The sequence below is a fragment of the Chanodichthys erythropterus genome, chromosome 13 (assembly GCF_024489055.1).
Source record: "Chanodichthys erythropterus isolate Z2021 chromosome 13, ASM2448905v1, whole genome shotgun sequence".
Taxonomy (NCBI): domain Eukaryota; kingdom Metazoa; phylum Chordata; class Actinopteri; order Cypriniformes; family Xenocyprididae; genus Chanodichthys; species Chanodichthys erythropterus.
The window spans coordinates 12,189,637-12,210,124 of record NC_090233.1 but is presented as its reverse complement, the minus strand read 5'-3'; the positions used below and the strand labels follow the sequence as shown (position 1 = coordinate 12,210,124).

The following is a 20,488-nucleotide window of genomic DNA, read 5'->3' as shown; positions in this document are numbered from 1 at the left end:
GTCAGTGGTAAGTAGTCTCAATAGACATTTAAATTGAGAATTGGGTAATATAGCCATACAGTAAATATACAGAATTTTCTATATGTGCTGGCCAGAGGAAGACAATTTTTTATTGTCGTTTTGCTTAGAATTCCACTAGGAGGCACTGTTTTCACCTGTGCCTTTACGTTGTTTGCCACTATAGCTGTAACACATCTAAATGATCTAACTGACCAGGTAAAACGTGTCATACATTTTTTTAAAGTCTTTGACTGTGCATGAATTTATAACAGTGGTTTATGTTCACACTCCGAGACAAAGAAACTCCTGCAAAATAAGCAAAAACAAGATTGAACAGGCTACATTTTAAAAAATCTCTTATGTTCACCACGGGTTCATTTATTTGATCAAAAATACATTAAAAAATGTGAAATATTATTACAATTTAAATTACAATTTGAATATATTGTAAAATGTAATTTATTCCTATGATCAAAGCTGAATTTTCAGCATCATTACTCCAGTCTTCAGTGTCACATGATCCTTTAGAAATCATTCTAATATGATAATTTGTGCTCAAGAAAAATGTCCTATTTTTATCAACGCTGAAATATTTTTGCTGTCTAATATTTTTGTGTAAACCGTGATACCATTTAAAAGTTTGAGGTAAGATTTTAAAAAATATATTCAGCAAGGATGCATTCAGTTTATCAAAAGTGATTTTAAAGACATTTATAATGTTACGAAAGATTTCTATAACAAATAAATTCTGTTCTTTTGAACTTTATATTCATAAAAGAATCCTGGGAAGAAAAATGCATCACGGTTTCCACAAAAATTATGAAGCAGCACAACTGTTTTCAACACTGATAATTGTGTTTCTTGAGCAGCAAGTCATCATATTGATTTCTGAAGGATCATGTGACACTGAAGACTGGAGTAATGATGCTGACAATTCAGCTTTGATCACAGGAATAAATAGCATTTTAAAATATATTTAAATAGCCTACTTCTTTAATTTTTCCAAATAATATTTCACAACGTTATCGTTTTACTGTGTTTTTTTTTTATCAAATAAATGCAGCCTTGCCTTGGTGAACATAAGTCTTATTTAAAAAAAAATATATATATATATATATATAAATTATTCCAAACATTTTCAAAATTAATCGCAGAATAAGGGCACAATAAACAGCGTCATTATTGGGCGTTGTAAAACGTTACCCTTCTTCTGCTGATTTCTTCTTATTTTTTTAATTAGCTATTATTGGGAAACAAGCAGCTGTTCGAATTGTTAAAAAACCTAACAACCTTAAAGAAAAACCCTAACAACCGTGAGGCGTGGGAAAGACATCTGACCATCATTCCCTGGCCACAATAAGGTTTATTGTGTAAAAAAATTCACGCGTCTCTGCTTCAAACGGATGGAAATGCGCGTGCCAGTCGTTGAGTCGTGTGGACTTGACACTTGCGAGACAAAATCCTGAGCCCGAGACGTGTTAAACCAGGTAACAGTTCAGCCTTTTGTCTGGTCATTAGCATCTCTCAGATGTCCAGGAGTCTTTCCCAGACTAAAGAATACACTTGCAGTTGAAAAATAATTAAAAAGAGTTTTAAACCTAAATTTCTCTTGGCATGCTGCTCATAAGAAGTGTTCGCTTTGTCCGTGCGTATTTTTTTAAAACACACAACAATAGTCAATTCTATAAATCAGTGATTTGAGACAAATTGTAGCCCATAACTAGAGTCAAAAATATCATGGGTCAGACTGTGCTCACGGCATGTCAATGCTTTCTGACAAAACCAAAATAGCTTTGTTTATGCGGATGTCTCCAAGGTGCCAAGGCACGTGGCGCCCTTTCGCACTGTTTATTTATTATCTGAGCAGACAGATGAGCAGAGGAAGCAGAGGTGTGAGAACAGAAGTCGTGTGGAAGTGTGCCGGCCATTCGGCGCCTCAAAGACTGACACATGCGCGTCACATTTGGTCGCGCGCATTTCAAAGGCTTTGATGATCAAAGCCTAGTTTAAATGTTCGGCGCGTGCAGAAAGCGACCATAAATGATTAATATTATATTTACAGGAAGAAGAAAAAAATACACATAACACTAATTCATTTTAAAATTTTAATGATGGAATGCATTTGTTTCAATCTCTAAGGGAATGTCATGAATAAATAAATGTGCAAAATAGATAAATACATACATCAGTTATGTATTACATATGATCATACACCCAGTACAGATCATGCAAAAGAGAAAAAAATAAACTGTAAAAATATATTGCCATAATTTATCATAAACTATTTACACATTTTACATTTCCAATGTGATGTCAGATGATACAATCATTACACAACATTTTTTTTGTGGAAATAAACATGTCTTATTATTACACAAGCCCGCTATTTTGAGTCCATTTCTCTGCCTTGATCTCTCTCAAGGCCAAGGTCTCCAGACTGTCTGTCTGACTGGCTGTTGGTGCTGAGAGGTTGGCCGGGCTGTCGCATGCAGTGTGTTGGAGTCTGTGCTTCTGAATGGATTCCTGGCAGAGTGTGACACAATGTTCCTGCATGCTGACGGAAGTCCTAGTTTGCAAACAGAGCTCTGTGAATCTGGAAGCTGCGTTCTGGAGGAGTTCTGGACTCTGACAGGCAGTCTGATGCTGGTTGACATGCAGGGTTGAGTCAGACGCTGACACAGTGTTGCTTCCAGTCCACAGGCATCACCTTCATCTGACAGGAAACGGGCCGCTTTCTGAAGACATGAAGAAAAGCCGTCCATAAACTGACGTTTTTCTCCTCCTTCCACGTCCTTCGCTTTCTTGGCCTGAGCAACAGAGTTTTGCAGAAACAGGACTGTGTATTCCAGGATCTCTGCTTTCTCTATTCTTCTTTGAGAAGGACTCTGTAAAAATGAGAGAGGAGAATTTAGACCAAGCATATATAATCTAGACAATAAGCTGAAAGGCAGCATTATGTTGAGGAGATGAAGAAGTATGGTGTTCTTACATTGTGCTCAGGGCCTTGCAAAAGAAGACTTCTCAGGTTTTCCAGACTCCGATTCATCCTTTCTCTTCTTCGTCTTTCTACCTGAGGCTTCGACAACTGCGGAAATCATCAAGACTAATGTCAGGTCAGGTTTTACAAGCACAAAATACACATGCTGGTCTACAGTGTTAGAATTTGAGATTTATGCAAAGTAATAAATATTTACCTTTCTGTCCATTTTAATGGTCTCAGTTTCTCCAAGGATTTTCATGGCACATCCACTCCAAGCAATGTTTATATCCAGTAAAGTTCTCTTCTAGTAGGTATGCTGGGAAAAGAGCTCTCCTCGAGGCTTGCAGACAACTGTGAGATGCAGTCTGAAGCTGAGCGCAGATATTTATAGGCATCCCAGGCGCTTGGTGATAAGCCACGCCCACTCCCTGTCACAGACTAATCACTGAAGCGCTCGTGTACAGTTTGTTCCCAGCTAAAAACACTAAAAAGATATAGGTTGTAATATTAAAAGTTGTTGTAATGTTAAAGGTCATGTAGTCGTTTAATATTAAACGACTTCAACGACGTTTGATCATTTAACTGTAGCTAATATATAATCTCCACCGTATTGAAGACATTCAGGCCAATCTTAGATCAAAAGGACTGATGGTGCACGCTCACTGACACCTAGACTTCCGTGGGCACGTGTGCGCTTGAGAGAACGAGCGTCACGCTTCCAGTAAATGTGCATATCAATAGCCCCTGCACGCGCCACTGGTGAGACAGATGCCATTATAATAATAAAAAGCTCTCTTTTAACTTTCAACAGTCTTATTTCCACTGTTGGAAACATGCTGCTGTGCTTCTGCTTGGTTTCGAATTTTGCAATAAAATTTCGCATAATTGTACAGCATAGCCTAATTATTGCAGCTTGAGAAAACAACAACAACAAAAAAAACTTTAAACCTGATGTTATGACTAAGCAATCACAAAAGTTGCATAGGCCTAGATATAAAACAACAGAAACGGCAACATTATAAACAATTCTTAAATATGAACATTGAATTCGTTCAATATAAGGTTACCAAGGCTGAATTCAATCCAGTTGTGGTTCCTTATTGTCGCTCATTTATTGACAGCTGCTTCAAACGCGCATTTGAATTTAAACTTGCAATTATCCGCTATTTTTTACATTTTTGCAAGAATATCTGTAGGCTATATACCCAGAAAGAAACAGGGGGACTGCTGTGCGTAATAATAAATGAAGCTAAATTCGATAAGCGCGTGCCAATCCACGCTTTTTACCCCCACAATAAATTTCTTTTGCTAAAAAAAAGAGGCACAAGTTGCAGTACACTGTAAAAAATTTGGAGTAGGATTTACTTGAAAAAAGCTTGGAAATTTTTTTCACTCAGAAAAGGCTAGTAAATTTACAAAAAATTGCCAAGTAAAAGCCTAAACATAATTATTAGTAGCTTTAATTAGACAATTTTAAGTTAAGTTTACTTGGGAATTCCCAGTAAATTTTATTGTCTCTTTGTTTGTAAATTTTACTTAAGTAATGCTTATAAATAGATTAGGATTTATTGCATTTCTTTTACTTAAAGAGTCCTAGTTATCTTTCTTAGTTATCCTGAGTAACCTTTACTTCAAATGTTATTTAAACATTACTTAATATAATTTGTGATGTATTACTACTGATGTTTTCAGTAAAAACAACACTAACAGACATTTTCCTTGAGTACTTTTATTTGAATTAAACTCTTCAAAAAACAGATTAAACAAAGGCAATGATAAAAACAATTGGACAAAAATTAATGGACACATTCATTAAGATTAACTGCTGTTGGCCAAAAACATGGCCAAAGTGGTTCAGCATCTTTATCCTATCACAGATGTTTCAATGTGTTTAACAGAGCACAACAATTTAACGTGAGATGCTTAACTGTGATCTTACATACAACACTTACTTATACATTACACTGCATTACAACGTTTCTGTGAAACAGTACAGTATAGTACAAACTTAATTTAAAATAACAAACCTTTTTAGAGACTTGCTGAACAAATGAGCAAATACAAAAAGTGTAAGTGTCAAACAAAATGGCCAACTAGCAGACTTTTTGCAGATACTTTTGATGAAATCCAAGAGTTTCTGAACCACACATTGGCAGCAATGTCATTGCACCTTTCGACATCCAGAAAGGTAATTGAAAACATTGTTAAAATAGTCAATGTGACTGCAGTGGTTCAACCTCTGTTATGAAGCTACAAGATTACTTTTTGTGTGCAAAAACAAAACAAAAATAACCACTTTATTCAACCATTTAAACCGTTGTCATACATAGTGAACTCAGTGCAGGCTTCCTTGTTTACGTCTGAACAGCAAGTCAGTATTGGCCGAAGCTGAACACGTGAGCAGCATGACGCAGGAAACGGCCACTAATGAACAGGCACTTGGACGTAAACAAGTCGTTATTTTTGTTTTGTTTTTGTGCACAAAAAGTATTCTCATCACTTCATAACATTAAGGTTGAACCACAGTAGTCAAGTTGACCATTTTAAAAATATTTAACTACCTTTCTGGACATCAAATGATACAATGACATTTCTGCCAATGTGTGGATCAGATACCCTCAGATTTCATCAAAAATATCTTAATTTGGGTTCTGAAGATAAACTAAGGTCTCTTGCGGGTGTGGAACGACATGAGGGTGAGTAATTAATGAGAGAAATTTCATTTTGGGGTGAACTAACCCTTTAAAGCATCCAGCCCAAGAAAGATTTTTGAAAGACTTCAAATGTGTTTCTCAGCTTTGGGGGATAGTTTAAAGGGTTAGTTCACATAAATATGAAATTTCTCTCATTAAGTACTCACCCTCATGTCATTCCAAACCCATACGACCTTCGTTCATCTTCCGAGGGTTTCTGAAGCACACATAGGCAGCAATGTCATTGCACCTTTTGAGGTCTGGAAAAATAGTAAAAACATTGTAAAATAGTCAACATGATTACAGTGGTTCAACCTTCATGTTATGAAGCGACAAGAATACTTTTTGTACACAAAAACAAAACAAAAATAAAGACTTAAATCAACAATTTGAACCATTGTCATAGGTAGTGACAATGCAGGCTTCCATGTTTACATCCATATGTCGACTAAGTACTGGCCGAAGCTGAACACGTGAGCAGCACAACATGGTTGTGTCAACATGATGCTGACTCAGGAGGCGGCTAATAAAATGAGCTGGCGTTCAGATGTAAACATGGAATCCTGCACTGAGTTCACTATGTATGAAACGGTTCAAATTGTTGAATGAATTTGTTTTGTTTTTGTGCACAAAAAGTATACCTCTCTCTTCAAAATATTACGGTTGAACCACTGTAGTCACAATGACTATTTTAACTATGTATTTACTATTTATCCAGACCTTAAAAGGTCCAATGACATTGCTGCCAATGTGTGGTTCATAAAGCTCTCAGATTTAATCAGAGTTAAACAGCACCTTCCCTCAATGACGATAACGACGTCAGCTGTGTTGGCATCTTCCTCTCCTACAGTGCTGTCCATGAGCTTGAACGGTGAGTGAGTGCAATCTGTGGAACATATGTTAGAAATGTTAATGTCAGAAATAGATTTCTTTTAATAAAATTTGAATAAATATACTTGATTTGAAATTTAATTTATTTTGGAACAACTGCATTCAAGTAATTAGCCTATCAACAATAAATTTTCAATCATCTGGTAGAGTTAAAGTGATAGTTCACCCAAAAATGAAAATCTTTCATCATTTACTCACCCTCAAGATGATGTTTTTTCTTCTCCTGAACACATAAGAAGATATTTTGAAAATTTTTGATAACCAAACAGTTGATGGACCCCATTGACTTCTGTAGTATTTTTTTTTCCTCATACTGTGGAAGTCAATGGGGTCCATTAACTGTTTGGTTAACGTTACCCATATTCTTCAAAATATCTTCTTTTGTGTTCAGCAGAAGAAAGAAATGTATGCAGGTTTGGTACAACTTGATGGTGAAGAATGTTTTATTTTTGGGTGAACTATCTCTTTAAGGCTGCCTGAACACATACACTAGAAAATGTATCACTATTGTATAGCTTCAATAAGGAGTATAATCTCTTCTTTACTTGATTAATATGCATCAAATGCTTATCTATTTTATGAATAAGACAAAGCAGTGTAGTTGATGTGGATTAATGGGGTATTAGTGGTTTTCTCCGTCGCGTTTAAAGTTAATGGACCACCCATCTCAGGGCTCGGGTATAATCCCGGGTTCGTAAATTTGACTTTCGATGCTGTACATGTCCAATTTCTAATTAGAAAACTTGTATTTATAATTCAGATAGCACATGAGGGCACAATTATTTATTCACACAGATGAATAAACAGACGCCCTTCTATTGGCATTTGTCGCGACGCATCGCGCCGCTCTCGTCCGGCAAAGTGTATTTTAAACTTCACTGTACATTAAACTTCTCCGTAGATTACATGTAAAATACAAGACAATTGTTTTCGACACAGATGCCGTTTGTGCTAATCGGTTCTTTAGCAAACTCAACTCTGTCGACTATAACAGTTAATGCGTTTACTCTTTAACCACCAGAACTGCAGACAGCCTAATTGCTCTATACTTCTCTGGAAACATAACTAAATAAACAAATATTTTATAACTTACCGTGTAAAAATCAAATCGTCCTTCCAGGAAATTTTCCGTTGCTTTCCTCTTCCTCTGCGCGCCACTTCGGGGACCAAGAGCGCATGCGCATAGATTGCCTGGCTTCGTGGAGTAAGTTTTACTTGCGTTTGTCATTTTTTTGCATTAGTTCATTATATGACAAGATACTAAGTAAATATTACTTGGGGAGTTCCATTTAAATTTACTTATGTATTTAAGCACAATAAAATAAAACGAAACCTCAAGTAGTTTATTGAATTAAACATGACATTCTGAAGTAAAAAGACAAAATAGGATTTGTTTGTAAAATATACTTAAATTATGCTATCTTTATTTACAAGTTCAAAAAATCATTTTTTACAGTGTAGCCTAAGCATGTGTGTACAATAAAAATGTGTGAAAATCTTCAGGGGGTAGCAAGGTAGCGTGTGTTCACACCTCTTTATAATTCAGCTGGGCTCGTGCCGCGTGCCAACTTCACGCCTGTGAACAATGCGTGCGCGTGGACAGTCATATCCACGTGTGCATATGAAAGCTTGCGTGTGCGTTATTCATTGCACTGAAATCACTATGTTAATAGATCTTGTTCATTAATTTTCTGAAGATAGCCTACATCTTTTCTTAACGCAAAACTTTACCTCCTCCTCCTGGATGCCTGAAAGATTGGCTAAATCTGTAATAGGCTATGCAAACAGCACGTGTCTAGCCGCGATTGTTCCCGCGGAAATCTACGTCTGTTTGTTTACTGGAAAATGCTTCGCTAAAATAAACCTAAAGGAAAAACTGAGAGAAATTTGACAAGTGATCATATCTACATTATTTTTTAGAAATATCTTAACGCCTTCAAGGTGACAAAAAGCCTGTCCTGATGCACCACAGTTCATGTAAATGGCAAAAAACTCGTCCCATTGAAGTGATAAAAATGGAGTCTATATGTGAACGCAGGCTGTATATTTTCCCATGCCCTTGCATGTCTATTGAGGAGTAGCGTGGGAACGTCTATGTGCTGTATTGTTGAAATTCTGACAGGTAATAAAAAAAGGACTGAGGTGTCAGTCCATGTTACAAGGTGAGGTGTAAGTTGTTCGTGTTACTGGGAGAGCGTGGCTAAAAGCTTCTTCCCATCATAACACTCTTGAAATGATTGCCTGTTGGCGATTTTTAAATAGGCTATTAACACAATTTCACGCCCTTTGTGTGACATCCAAGATTAAGATTTCTCAACGTGATATCGCACTGCCGTGCATGTTGTGTAGAACTAATTTTCTGTCTTTTGTACGTTTGGAAATAATTTACTCTCTGTATAAGTTATTGGGGTTACGCTCCAACACGATCACATGAGAATGCGTATCAATAGTAGCCTACGCGTGTGTAATCTCGTAGAATGTAGGCCAAAACGAGTTTTGGCGTGAGTTTTTCGCATGTATATGACATGCTCTCGGGTTGGGGGTTCGTGCATAATACGCCATAAAATGCGTATCATATGCACGCCAAAACTCATTTTGGCATATACATTCCACGACATTGATACGTATTTTCGTGTGATCCAAAAGAGTGTCCATTATTAATGCAAGGCAACATAGCCCGAAATATGTTTCCGCCATGTTTTTTTTTTTTGAATAGGCTTTTCTTTAAAAATCAATAATTTCGCACTGTTTTTATAGTTTACCATTCTAGTATTTTTGCTTAATATTTATTAAAACAATGTAGTATACACCTATATGCTACTATCCCCAGAGAGACCGTCTCGTCTCACCTCCGCCTTTCTTATTCTTATGCGAGCAAACACTTCAACCCTCACGCTTTAATGGTCCTAAACGCGTGCCAGTTGCTTTAATCTTCGCTTTAATTGTATGCAAAGGTCTGGGTGTCGCTGAGTAAAATTAGAAGAAAGACAGGCAGAAAAAACGAGAAACTCTCGACAGAACAGTCTTAAAGAAAGGAATATCATCCCAGTAACTTCTGTAGGCTATCCTTATTTTTTAGGTATAGAGTGGGAGATTTTGAAATTCTGACAGGTAGTAAAAAAGGACTTAGGTGTCAGTCCATGTTACTAGGTGAGGTGTAAGTTGTTCGTGTTACTTGGAGAACGTGGCTAAAAGCTTCTTCCCATCATAACACTCTTGAAATGATTGCCTGTTGGCTAATTTTAAACATTTACACAATTTCGTGCCCTTTGCGTGACATCCCAGATTAAGATTTCCCAGTGTAGGTGATACCGCACTGCCATGCATGTTGTGTAGGCCTAATTTCTGTCTTTTACGTTTGGAAATAATTTTCACTCTGTATAAGTTCTTGGGGTTCTTCATTACACCCAAGACAGCAAGAGTGTCCAATATTAACGCAAGCAAACCGAGCCAAAATGACTGTCTGTATCCTCAGCGAGACGCCATCATGTTTCTCTTTTTTGAATAGACTTTTCATTACAAAAAGAAAATCAATAATTTCGCACTGTTGTTATAGTTTACGTTCTAGTATTTTTGCTTAATATTTATTAAAAAAATATAGTGGGCTATATAGACCAATATGCTAATATCCCCAGAGAGACCGTCTCGTCTCCGCCTTTCTTATTTTTATTGTTTCAACCCTCACACTTTAATGGTCCTAAACGCGTGCCAGTTGCTTTATTCTTGACATTTTGTATGCAAAGGTGTAATGAGTGTCGCTGAGTAAAATAAGAAGAAAGACAGGCAGGAAAAAACGAGAAACTCTCAACAGAAGACACTCATAAAGAACGGAATATCATCCCAGTAACTTTTATTTAGGGAAGAGCGGGAGCGGCCATTTGTAAATGTAAACGCTTCCAGTGTTATTAGCTGTACAAAACAGCTGGTTTTGCTACTTGAAATTGCAAACTGGTATTTCTTACCATATTATTTTAATGTAGCATATTGTCAATTGTAAAATTTGTGGCGCAAACAGTTTTACAGTTTATTTCCCTAAAGCGGCTAATAAATCGGAAATCTCGCACATAAATCTCCTAAATTACAGAAAACACCTACTTTCGCGCTGAAAAATAAGATGGAAGATTACATTAACTTCATGCCCTGATGGATGGCAATCTATAAACGGCTAATCACAAACATCGCCAAGGTGAAGAAAATGAAGACTGTATGTGAACGCAGACTGCATTGTGTTCTCGTGTTTATTGGAGAGAAGCGTGGGAAACATGAGCTCGGCTAATAATGTACAAATTCTGACAGGTAATAAAAAGAGCTGAGGTGTCTTTAAGCACTCCGTGTTACTTGGAGAGCGTGGTAAATAGCTGGTTCCCATCATAACACTCTTCGAATTCTCTGTTGGTTATTGTCGAGATTTAAATGTTTACACAAGCGCCAAAATAAAACATTTTGAAAGGTAGTTGTGATGTTGTCTTTTAAAACAAAAATCACTATAGCGTTAGTTTATGTTGTTGTTGCAAATTTCGAAAAAGATCAGTGTTCAAATGTATAATTTTATGAAACTAATTAGACCTAACCGAATTAAGTTTGACAACCCATCGAAGAGCATTTGCACCTCACAGTCAAGGCAAGCATGGCAAGTTTGCACTACCCAAAAGTCTCCTGTATTACCAAAACTATATATGGAAACTCATTTCTGACACAAAAAAATCTTTCAGTCATAGGCTAATTAGTACATACTAAGTTCTAAATTATGACATAGAAAGTCAAAGTTGTGAGGTAAAAAGAAATTACCACATAAAAAGTCTAAATTATGAGATAATAGGTCGAAATAAACAAAACACCATAACATACATAATTTCGACTTTTTATCTCACGTCACGAATACACTTTTATGTCATATTTTCAACTTTCATCACATAATTATGACTGCCTATGCAATAATTTCCAATTTTTATGTCGTAATTATGACAAAGGCTACGCATTTTTTCTTGTGTGGCGGAAATGGGCTTCCAAAACAAGGGTGCTTTTCCCGAAAGCATCGTTAGCCAGCTATGGTCGTCCCGTTGAACTCTATAACGACGGAACTTGCGATAGTTCGCTTTGGGAAACGCACCCCAGACTGTTTGAGCAAATTTATAAATCTATATAAATCTGTTCCATCAGGAGGCGAAAGCAAAGGGTCGTTTGTCCAAAACACAGGTTCATCGACACACGTTTGGTGTTAACAAAATGTGTCAATGGACCCATAAGAATAGAACCACGCAGAGAAGGACGTGTGCCCCTTTTTTGTTACAGTTTCCCACGGGAAATGCTGTATAGCACTCAGAAAAAAACAAAAACCGTGCCTCAAATTATGGCGTATAAGAAATAAAGAAAGAAAGAATTAATGAATGAATGAGTAAAAGTAAATGAATAATAACTTAGCCCATTCATCATTAGTACCTAAATCATTTTTAAGTAACCCTACATATAACCTACATTTGTAACCTAGCCATCAAACAATATAAAATATAAAAGAATGCTTAATTGCTTGTTCAAGATTATTTCGATAAATTTTATGAACCAAACTGGTGGGGTTTTTAAAAATTACTTTTGTTTATGAATAAACATGCAGTCACAGCATTTTTTTCTGATTCAGAAATGTTTTGTGTGTGTGTTGGAGTTAAGTTTCTTTATTGCTTTTTGTTGTTGTTAAATCTATAATTGTAAAAAAAAAAAAAAAATCAAAGCCCCATTGTTTAGTGTTTTTTTGGGGCTCAACCATTCAACTACACACTCTACACACAAGCATATCAATTTCTTGTTCTTTTCATTTTTTTTTTAACAAAAGGTATAAGTGAGACCAGTTTTCTCCACTAAGTAAGCTATAGGTATTCCATTTATGATCCATAGTTTTCAAATATTACTTTTGTTTAAGCATTTACACGTCCAGTTGCAAAAATTACTTCACCACTTTTTCCTTTTATCTTTGTGAAGTGCTCATTTACTGTCTATTCACAGTGGCATCTTTTGTGAACATATTCTCTCTCACCTGCAGAGAGGAACTGCCAGTCAATTACATCAATAAACCCATACTGATAGACTATTTGAGAATTGTTCACTGGATCTTGGACTGCATTACATTTGTTTATGTATTTAATCAGATCAGAATTCAGCTACTTATACAGCTATGTTCTTTAAAGCACTATTAAAAACTTTTGGAGCAAAAGGGTTTCTACTGGGCTTACAATCTGAAGAACCCTAATCTGGAACCATTTTTATTAAAAGAGATAGACAGATACTGTAAAACAACAACTTATGTCAGTGATGGACTAATGCACTTTTAGTGGGGTGTGTCAAGCAAATTGCCTTGATGCTTTTGGGTACATTTACTTTCTTCTATCACATATTTAAAGATTTTTATTGACTTATCAGGCTCTATAGGTGGAAAAGTATTCAACATAATGAGAAAAGTGCAGGATCAATTTACAGGCATTTCGATACCCCACTCTTAAAACAGGCCTATATTTGTCTTCATTTTATTTATTTATTTTTACCATTGTAGCATAACTGAATACAGTACCTACAGTATTTTTGTGCAATTTTTAAAAATGTTTAAAAAAATAATAATGTATTAATAATATAATAAAATAATAATATTGTGAAATATTATTCAAGATTAAAATAACTTTTTTTCAATTTGAATATATTTTAAAATGTTATTTATTCCTGTGATCAAATCTGAATTTTCAGCATCATTACTCCAGTCTTCAGTGTCACATGATCCTTCAGAAATCATTCTAACATGATGATTTGTGCTCAAGAAAACATTTCTTATTTTTATCAATATTGAAAACAGTTGTGCTGCTTCATATTTATGTGGAAATGGTGGTAGGCTACTTTTTTCAGGATTCTTTGAATAGATAAAAAGTTCAATGAACAGCATTTATTCATGAAATTTATTTATTAAATTTATTAAATATAAATATTTTGTAACATTATAAATGTCTCCACTGATCAATTTAATGCATCTTTGCTGAATGAAAGTATTAATCTCTCTTTCTTAGTCGTATTACCACAAATGTTTGAATGGTATCATTGTTTCCACAAAAATGTTAAGCTGTTTTCAACATTGATAATAATAATTATAAATGTTTCTTGAGCATCAAATCAGCATATTAGAATGATTTCTTAAGGATCATGTGATCTGCAGTAATGATACTGAAAATTCAGCTTTGTCATCAAGAATAAATTACATTTTGTAATTTATTAAAAAAGAAGACCTTCAGTTTTTTTTCCCCTTCCCTTTTTTATTTTAATTCAAAATATCCACAGAACATTACAGGCTAACATAAGTGAAAACAAATAATTTTAACAGACGGGGATATAATTGACAACCCAGACCTTTAGTAGCTCCAAACCACTTAAGCAATCTTGCAGCACACTTGGAAGTTTACTGAGGCCCCCTAGTGGGCAGTGTTAACATAATATAGCCTAGGCTATACGATATTTTTATAGCGCTTAGACCACAAGCCAAACGATCTACGAATGCACTAAATGTCTCTTCTATATCCATATAGATTAGGCCTACTAAAAAGTCCATCTGATGCTGTGCGTGCATCTGCTCAGTTTCCAACAGTAGGCCTATGCTATAGCTAATAAGCACAATGATAGGTCAAATTGAATCTAACCGCCTCTAACGATCCACGTCGTGTGTAATCTCGTATCTTCTGATAATCCCTGAGAATGAGCATCAATATGTATGAAACCAATGCCATAGTCATTTATTTAATATAAATTCAGAAATGTTTAATGTTTGGCATTACTTTCGCGCCATTTTGTGTTGGTTAAACCCATTTTCTCATCTCCAGTGAATGCTGGCGAAATGTCCACCAAGTTCAATATGTGACGGCGGTTAAGATTTAGATATTCACTCAGTCACATGGGATATTTTTTCAAACATTTGCGTTTACTTGCCGTATAATACACAGACGACGCGTGCTCACACATGCTCGAAAGCGTGGCAAATTCACACCTCTATGCAACATGCGCTCAAGTGCCGAAAGTTTCCACGTGCCCATTTGCTCTGCAATGGTCCAGCAGGTGAGAGTGCGCTAAGTTTTACATTTGACTAATTGGTCGACGGTCATCAGACAGTGGGGATGCATATCAGAAACCAACTCTTAATGGTTTTGCACTGAACAAGATTCTAAATTACTCAAACACTTTCATAGCCTCTTCATACGAAGCAACTTCAATGTCCAATTTCCGTAAAAAGAACAATGGAGGCGACTTGAGAACGTTTTATAGGATTTCCTCCTCTTGGACCCCTGCAGATTGGCATTCATGATAACTTTTAAAATCCAGTAGCTTAAGACAGACATTTGCTTTGGTCAATATTGTGTTTTGTGAATCATAAACTATCGCCAACGTATGATTGTTGTGTTGTAAGTGAGCTCCCATTTCAAGATCTTGACCGTTTGTCCATAGCTGACCTCACGCCATATTAACTGTTAAAGAGACGTGTTAAAAGAATCATAATACTAATGGAATTATGAGCAAGGTGTGTATGCCACCACTCTACTTGACCAAACAATAAACTTTCCCACGGGATTTTTCATAAGGTTAGACATGATGCATGACGCCCATGCAGGGGTCAAGAAGTGAAGCAACACATGGTTCCAGTTCAATAATTTAATATAATATATTGTCAATTTAGAAAGAGCAACATCTCATCCCCTAAAGTGAAATATCTCTTTGACGTTCCACATTGGTGAGCATGTGAAGGAAAACCAAAGTGGCTATTTGCATTAATCTCCTTGAAAAAATTGTGTCAACATTCAGACTTTCGAATTATGAATGATTATTTTTTTTTATTTTAAAGTAGGATACACCCACTCTGGAAAAGCAGAAACTCACACGAACGCACATATTGGCTTAAAGATTTGCATTTAAAAGTTGTGCAGTTATGGACATATTTTTAATAAATAGTACAGATTAAATCGCGCGTTACAAGTTCAGACCATTTCTTATCGGTGTTGATTCGTTTCTGCACACAAGAGCGCCGAAAGTTGACCCGCTTCAGGTGCGAAGGCGATGCACGAAAATGGTTGAGCATCTAATGAAATTCTAAGCGCCTCTGAAAGGTTGAGTATTCAGTCTAGCGCCGTTAGTGTGAGTGTGTTCGTTTTTACACATGTGTAGTGCCAAAATATTCTGTTCCCACGAGAAAAACTGAAGTTTCCAATCGCACTTACACGGCTTTGGTTTTACGAAAAATTGCTTAAAAACAAAACATATTATTGAGAAATTAATCATAGACCAGCATTAACTATCAACCATACTGAACAAAATATAGCTAGACTGTAGCATTTGAAGAAAATATGGAAATGTCTAGCTAGCTACCGCTTATCGTGAAATATATCAATACACGAGTTTTCAGAAAAAATCCAACATCATTGTTTTTGAACCTGTAAAACATTGAATTGTTAGGGGAAAAAGTTGGTTGGTTAGAGGTCGTGAACTTTAAAGGGGGTGAGCATGTTGGCGAATTGAGTGTCAAGAAGTTTGTGTTCAAAATGCAATGCAGTTTGGCTTTGCATTGACTTATTGGCCCAATAAAATGAACAAACTAGTCCATAAACTCATAAGCGTTCTATTACTGCATGATTGATTATTCGAAGCAAACGTCTAATGGCTTTTAAGATATGTGCATTTTCATTATCATGCATTTATATTCACGTATAAAGCTTTATATATAAGACGAACTAATAGTTAGCTAATCTTCGCTGTTAAAATAAGTTTGCTGGAACATCATGTGTGGTAAGGATCTCTGATTTAACTTAATCGATTTATAGTTTCTTATCTTGGAATATATTAAAAGGGTAATTGATAACAGCACAAAGCCATAAGGGGGGACACGACCATACGGTTATACGTCATTGACACCTCGTTACCACCAATGACAAGCCAGCATCCCCAATAAATGCAAGAGTTCGCGAGGAGCTTTTTCACAGTAGAATAATTTCTTCACGCAACTCAGACCAACGGGAATATACTATTGCCAGTTTATTTCATACTCTTCACGCGATCATGGTTACTCCAAAAATGGCAAGTCGACGACCAACCAAGAGAGTGAGTATTTCTTTCTTAATTCTAGAATTTCTCAAGAAGTTATCTTTTTAAATTCAAACTAAAGTCTTTGGTTGTGCATGTTAAATCGCTAAATCAAATATATAATGTGCTCCATCTAGATCCTGAAACCGGTTATAGAGAAGAAACGAAGAGACCGGATTAATCAGCGTTTAGACGAGCTGCGAACGCTTCTCCTGGATAACACTCTAGACTCGGTAAGAAAAGATAATCTAGTTTTAATATAAACATAATGAGCACTGAAATGTTTCAGCAACATAATGCCTTTACATTCACTTTTACAGCGACTTCAAAACCCCAAACTGGAGAAGGCTGAAATTCTGGAATTAACCGTTGAATACATTAGGACAAAAGCGACCGCTGCGAGAGATAGTCAAGGTAAGTTTTCTGTCTGTTCCTCATTCATTGAAGAGTGGGCTTCATAAAATGAAATTATTGACCTTATATTTGTGTACAGCTCTAGATTAAAGGGATAGTTCACCAAAAAAATTAAATCCTGGCATCATTTATGCAACCTCAAGTTGTTCCAAACCTGCATGATTTCTTTCTTCTGCTGAACCCAGAAGAAGACATTTTGAAGAATGTTGGTAACAATTGACTTCCATAGTATTATTTATCCATACTATGGAAGTCAATGGCTACCGTCAGCTTTTTGGTTTCCAACACTCTTCAAAATATCATTTTCTGTATTTAGCAAGAACGAAATTCAGGTTTGGAACAACTTGAGGGTGAGTAAATGATGCCAGAATTTTCATTTTTGGTAGGCCTACTGATTGATATTTGAGTTGCTTCTGAGTGTGATGATTCTAATTGATTTTTATGTCTCTGTCTCTCCCCCCTCCCTATTTCTTTTTAATCATCCTCAATTTCTCAATCATCTAACCCCAAAATAACTTCATGTACCTCACTCTCTGACTTTCCATTCTGGCAATCAATAAACCAAACTCATTTTACTCCTAAATGTTCCTTCTCAATGCTCTTCTCAAATGTTCCTTTGAACAAACCTTCAATAACAACCATCTCATGTTATTCTATCTCACCTAAACACTCTATTTTTAACCCCTTCCTTTTCTTGCTTTTGCACCTTTTCTGTACACCTCCACGTCCCACCTCAGGCGATTCTAACAAAGACTCAGATCCACATGATGCTCAGACTCAGCTCTCGAGGAGACCCCATGTGCATTTTGCTTCAGTCCCCGAGCCCATCAATGCACAGATGCCTTCTAATCCAATCTACAAAGCTGGCTTTAAGGAGTGCATCTCCCGCCTGGCCAGCTTCATTGACTGCGTGGAGCCTTCTCAGCGAGACAGCTTCGTTCAAGGCCTGTGTCACCACCTCGACTCCTACAGCAACACTCTCCCCCAAAGCAGAGTCTCCAGCCAGCATCATCCATGGATCCCCAATGCAGAGTTGACATGCAGGTCGGACGTCCCCATGAGAGCCAACACAGAGCCCTTTTCCTACACCAATAGTTTGTATCCCACATCTTTTATGCTCCACCACCCTCATCCCACAGGACAGCCCATGACACATCCCTACCTTTCCCCTCCATACTCCCTCTCTCCTCCACCCTCTCCTTGTTACTCAAGCAGCTCTCCTCCCTTCTCCAGCTCTCCCACTTACCTCTCTGTCCCCTGCCATTTCCCTTTCCCTCCCACCATCTCGCCGCTCTCCAGTGACTCTTCATCCTCCTCGTCATCATCATCATCCTCTCTCAGTCTCCCAACCTCTGCAGTGCCTGTAGTCCCAGGACCTCATCTTCAGGTCTCAGTGGGATCCCCCACTCCTGTGCGACCCACTGGTTCAGTTTCCTCCTGCCAACCCCGGACTCTGAGACGAGCTCTCTTCCACAACCAGCCACAGTCCTTGTGGAGGCCCTGGTGAGCACAACTCAAAAACATTTAGTGACTTAAAGCTCATCAGTTAAACACCGAGCTTCCCATCAGAGTTCCCTTAAGACGCTGAGCTTCACATGGAAAAGACTTCTTGTTATCATCAGGAAGCACATGTAGAAGTGAAGGTGAGCGAGAAACATTAGGATCTCTGTGATGACTCGGCTGTTAGCAATGTTCATCTGCGTGTTCTGTGCTTCCCTATTTCCACTGTCACATTCCTTTCTTGTTCTGCATCTGAAATTCTTTATTGTATACAAATTATGTAAATATATTTATTTTGTCCCTATTGTACATTGTATAAATTAATTGTACATTTTTCACTTATTAAATCTATATAATTTTGTTAATTCGTATGACTCTTCTATATGCGCACACACATACACACAGGGGTCAATGACATGGTGTTCATATTTTTGTGCATTATTTCCTTTTAAAATAATTTGATAAATTCATGACATATATCACTTTATTCTATAAAACCTATTTAGTTTGAATTTATTTTTATAGTACATTTAAATAATACATAATATTTTGTTATCTTAAACCCCCAAAATGTCAGGTGGTGCAACTGTCCGAACAAATGAACAGACAAGCTATTTAAAATGGTGTCTTAATAATAAAAAATTAAAAGCTAAAGACTATGGCATTATTTTAGGTTTGAAACCTTTCATTTTATAAATATCAGTAGTTTTAAAACTTTTGTCCAGCAATTTGAATGTCAGGGTGGCACAACTGCAAACACAGCTCTTTTATTATGAATTGACGATGTAATAATAGTAAACATTATAAATCATCATTTAGAGGAGTCCAACTGATCCTGGAGTCAGAGTGACTGGAAAAAATACTGGTAAAAACAGCTCATTTCAAGTATGGTTATGTTGGTACACTTTCCATGTCAGGTGGTACAACTACAGTACATACAACTATGTGGTTGTACCGCCTGACATAAAAACAGTCAAAAAATGAATTTAAACACTTTGAAATGTTATTTAACATCTGAAACTTGTTGGTAGGTTCCATTGTGACAACTTATGGGTCATGTGTAATCCATTTTATTCTTGGGTAATAGTGTCGGCAATAAATTTACCCTCATGTTCTGATCGTTTTCTTGTTTACACTCATTGAAAATGTATAGAGGGATTGTATGTATATATATATATATATATATATATATATATATATATATATACAAATGATATAGAATTTTTTTTAATTTATACTTCTCATCTATACATTCATGCTGTGTTGGGGGGATATGAATTACTTTTTTACATTACCCAAGATGAAATAAAGGCTTTTTAAAATAGTTTTATTTATTATAATTTTTTTTTTACATGATTCGAGTGCCTTGGATTATCCATAAATTTACTTTTTTTTTTCATATTTACTGCAAAATTCCTCAACTACAAAAAAAAAAAATAAATAAATAAATAAATAAAAATAAATAAATATATATATATATATATATATATATATATATATATATATACTGTAATGATCAAAATTAAATATGAATTGTTTCTGGATATTAATCTAGGTGTTATAAATGCGATGCAGAATTCTGCCATCTGCTGGATAGCTAATAGGAATTACAGTTTTAGAAAAATAGAGGTAATTACCATATCTGTCCAGCAGAGGCCCATAGAGATCCGTTCATTTTTGTGGATGTGGCCAACTGCTCCTTTAACAGCTACTGTCATATATATTTTGTGAATATTTACATTTAAACATTATAAAATGCATTAAAAAAGTTTTTTGTCAAAGTTTAGAATTTGTTATTGTTGTGTAAGGTCTTTTGAAGTGGGTTTTTGCAGTAATGTCACTAAAGTGTCACTAAAAGTGTCACTAAAAGATAAGACTTGACTATAATTACATATTATTTATTTCAATAATTCAAATG

General features: G+C 36.0%; 2 protein-coding genes across 2 annotated transcripts; one reads left to right on the top strand and one right to left on the bottom strand.

Moving 5' to 3' along the window:
* Positions 1 to 2,161: 2,161 nt before the first annotated feature.
* her7 (hairy and enhancer of split related-7) lies at positions 2,162 to 3,326 on the bottom strand. Its single transcript, XM_067408094.1, has 3 exons — positions 3,195 to 3,326; positions 2,990 to 3,085; positions 2,162 to 2,885 (listed from the first exon to the last, which is right to left on the bottom strand). Exons 1-3 carry the CDS (start codon positions 3,237 to 3,239, stop codon positions 2,418 to 2,420), a joined length of 609 nt encoding a protein of 202 aa, XP_067264195.1. The 5' UTR covers positions 3,240 to 3,326; the 3' UTR covers positions 2,162 to 2,417.
* Positions 3,327 to 16,573: 13,247 nt separating this feature from the next.
* Positions 16,574 to 18,577, top strand: her1 (hairy-related 1). The gene is made up of 4 exons (XM_067408425.1): positions 16,574 to 16,674; positions 16,794 to 16,889; positions 16,977 to 17,070; positions 17,808 to 18,577. Exons 1-4 carry the CDS (start codon positions 16,633 to 16,635, stop codon positions 18,575 to 18,577), a joined length of 1,002 nt encoding a protein of 333 aa, XP_067264526.1. The 5' UTR covers positions 16,574 to 16,632.
* Positions 18,578 to 20,488: the final 1,911 nt, after the last annotated feature.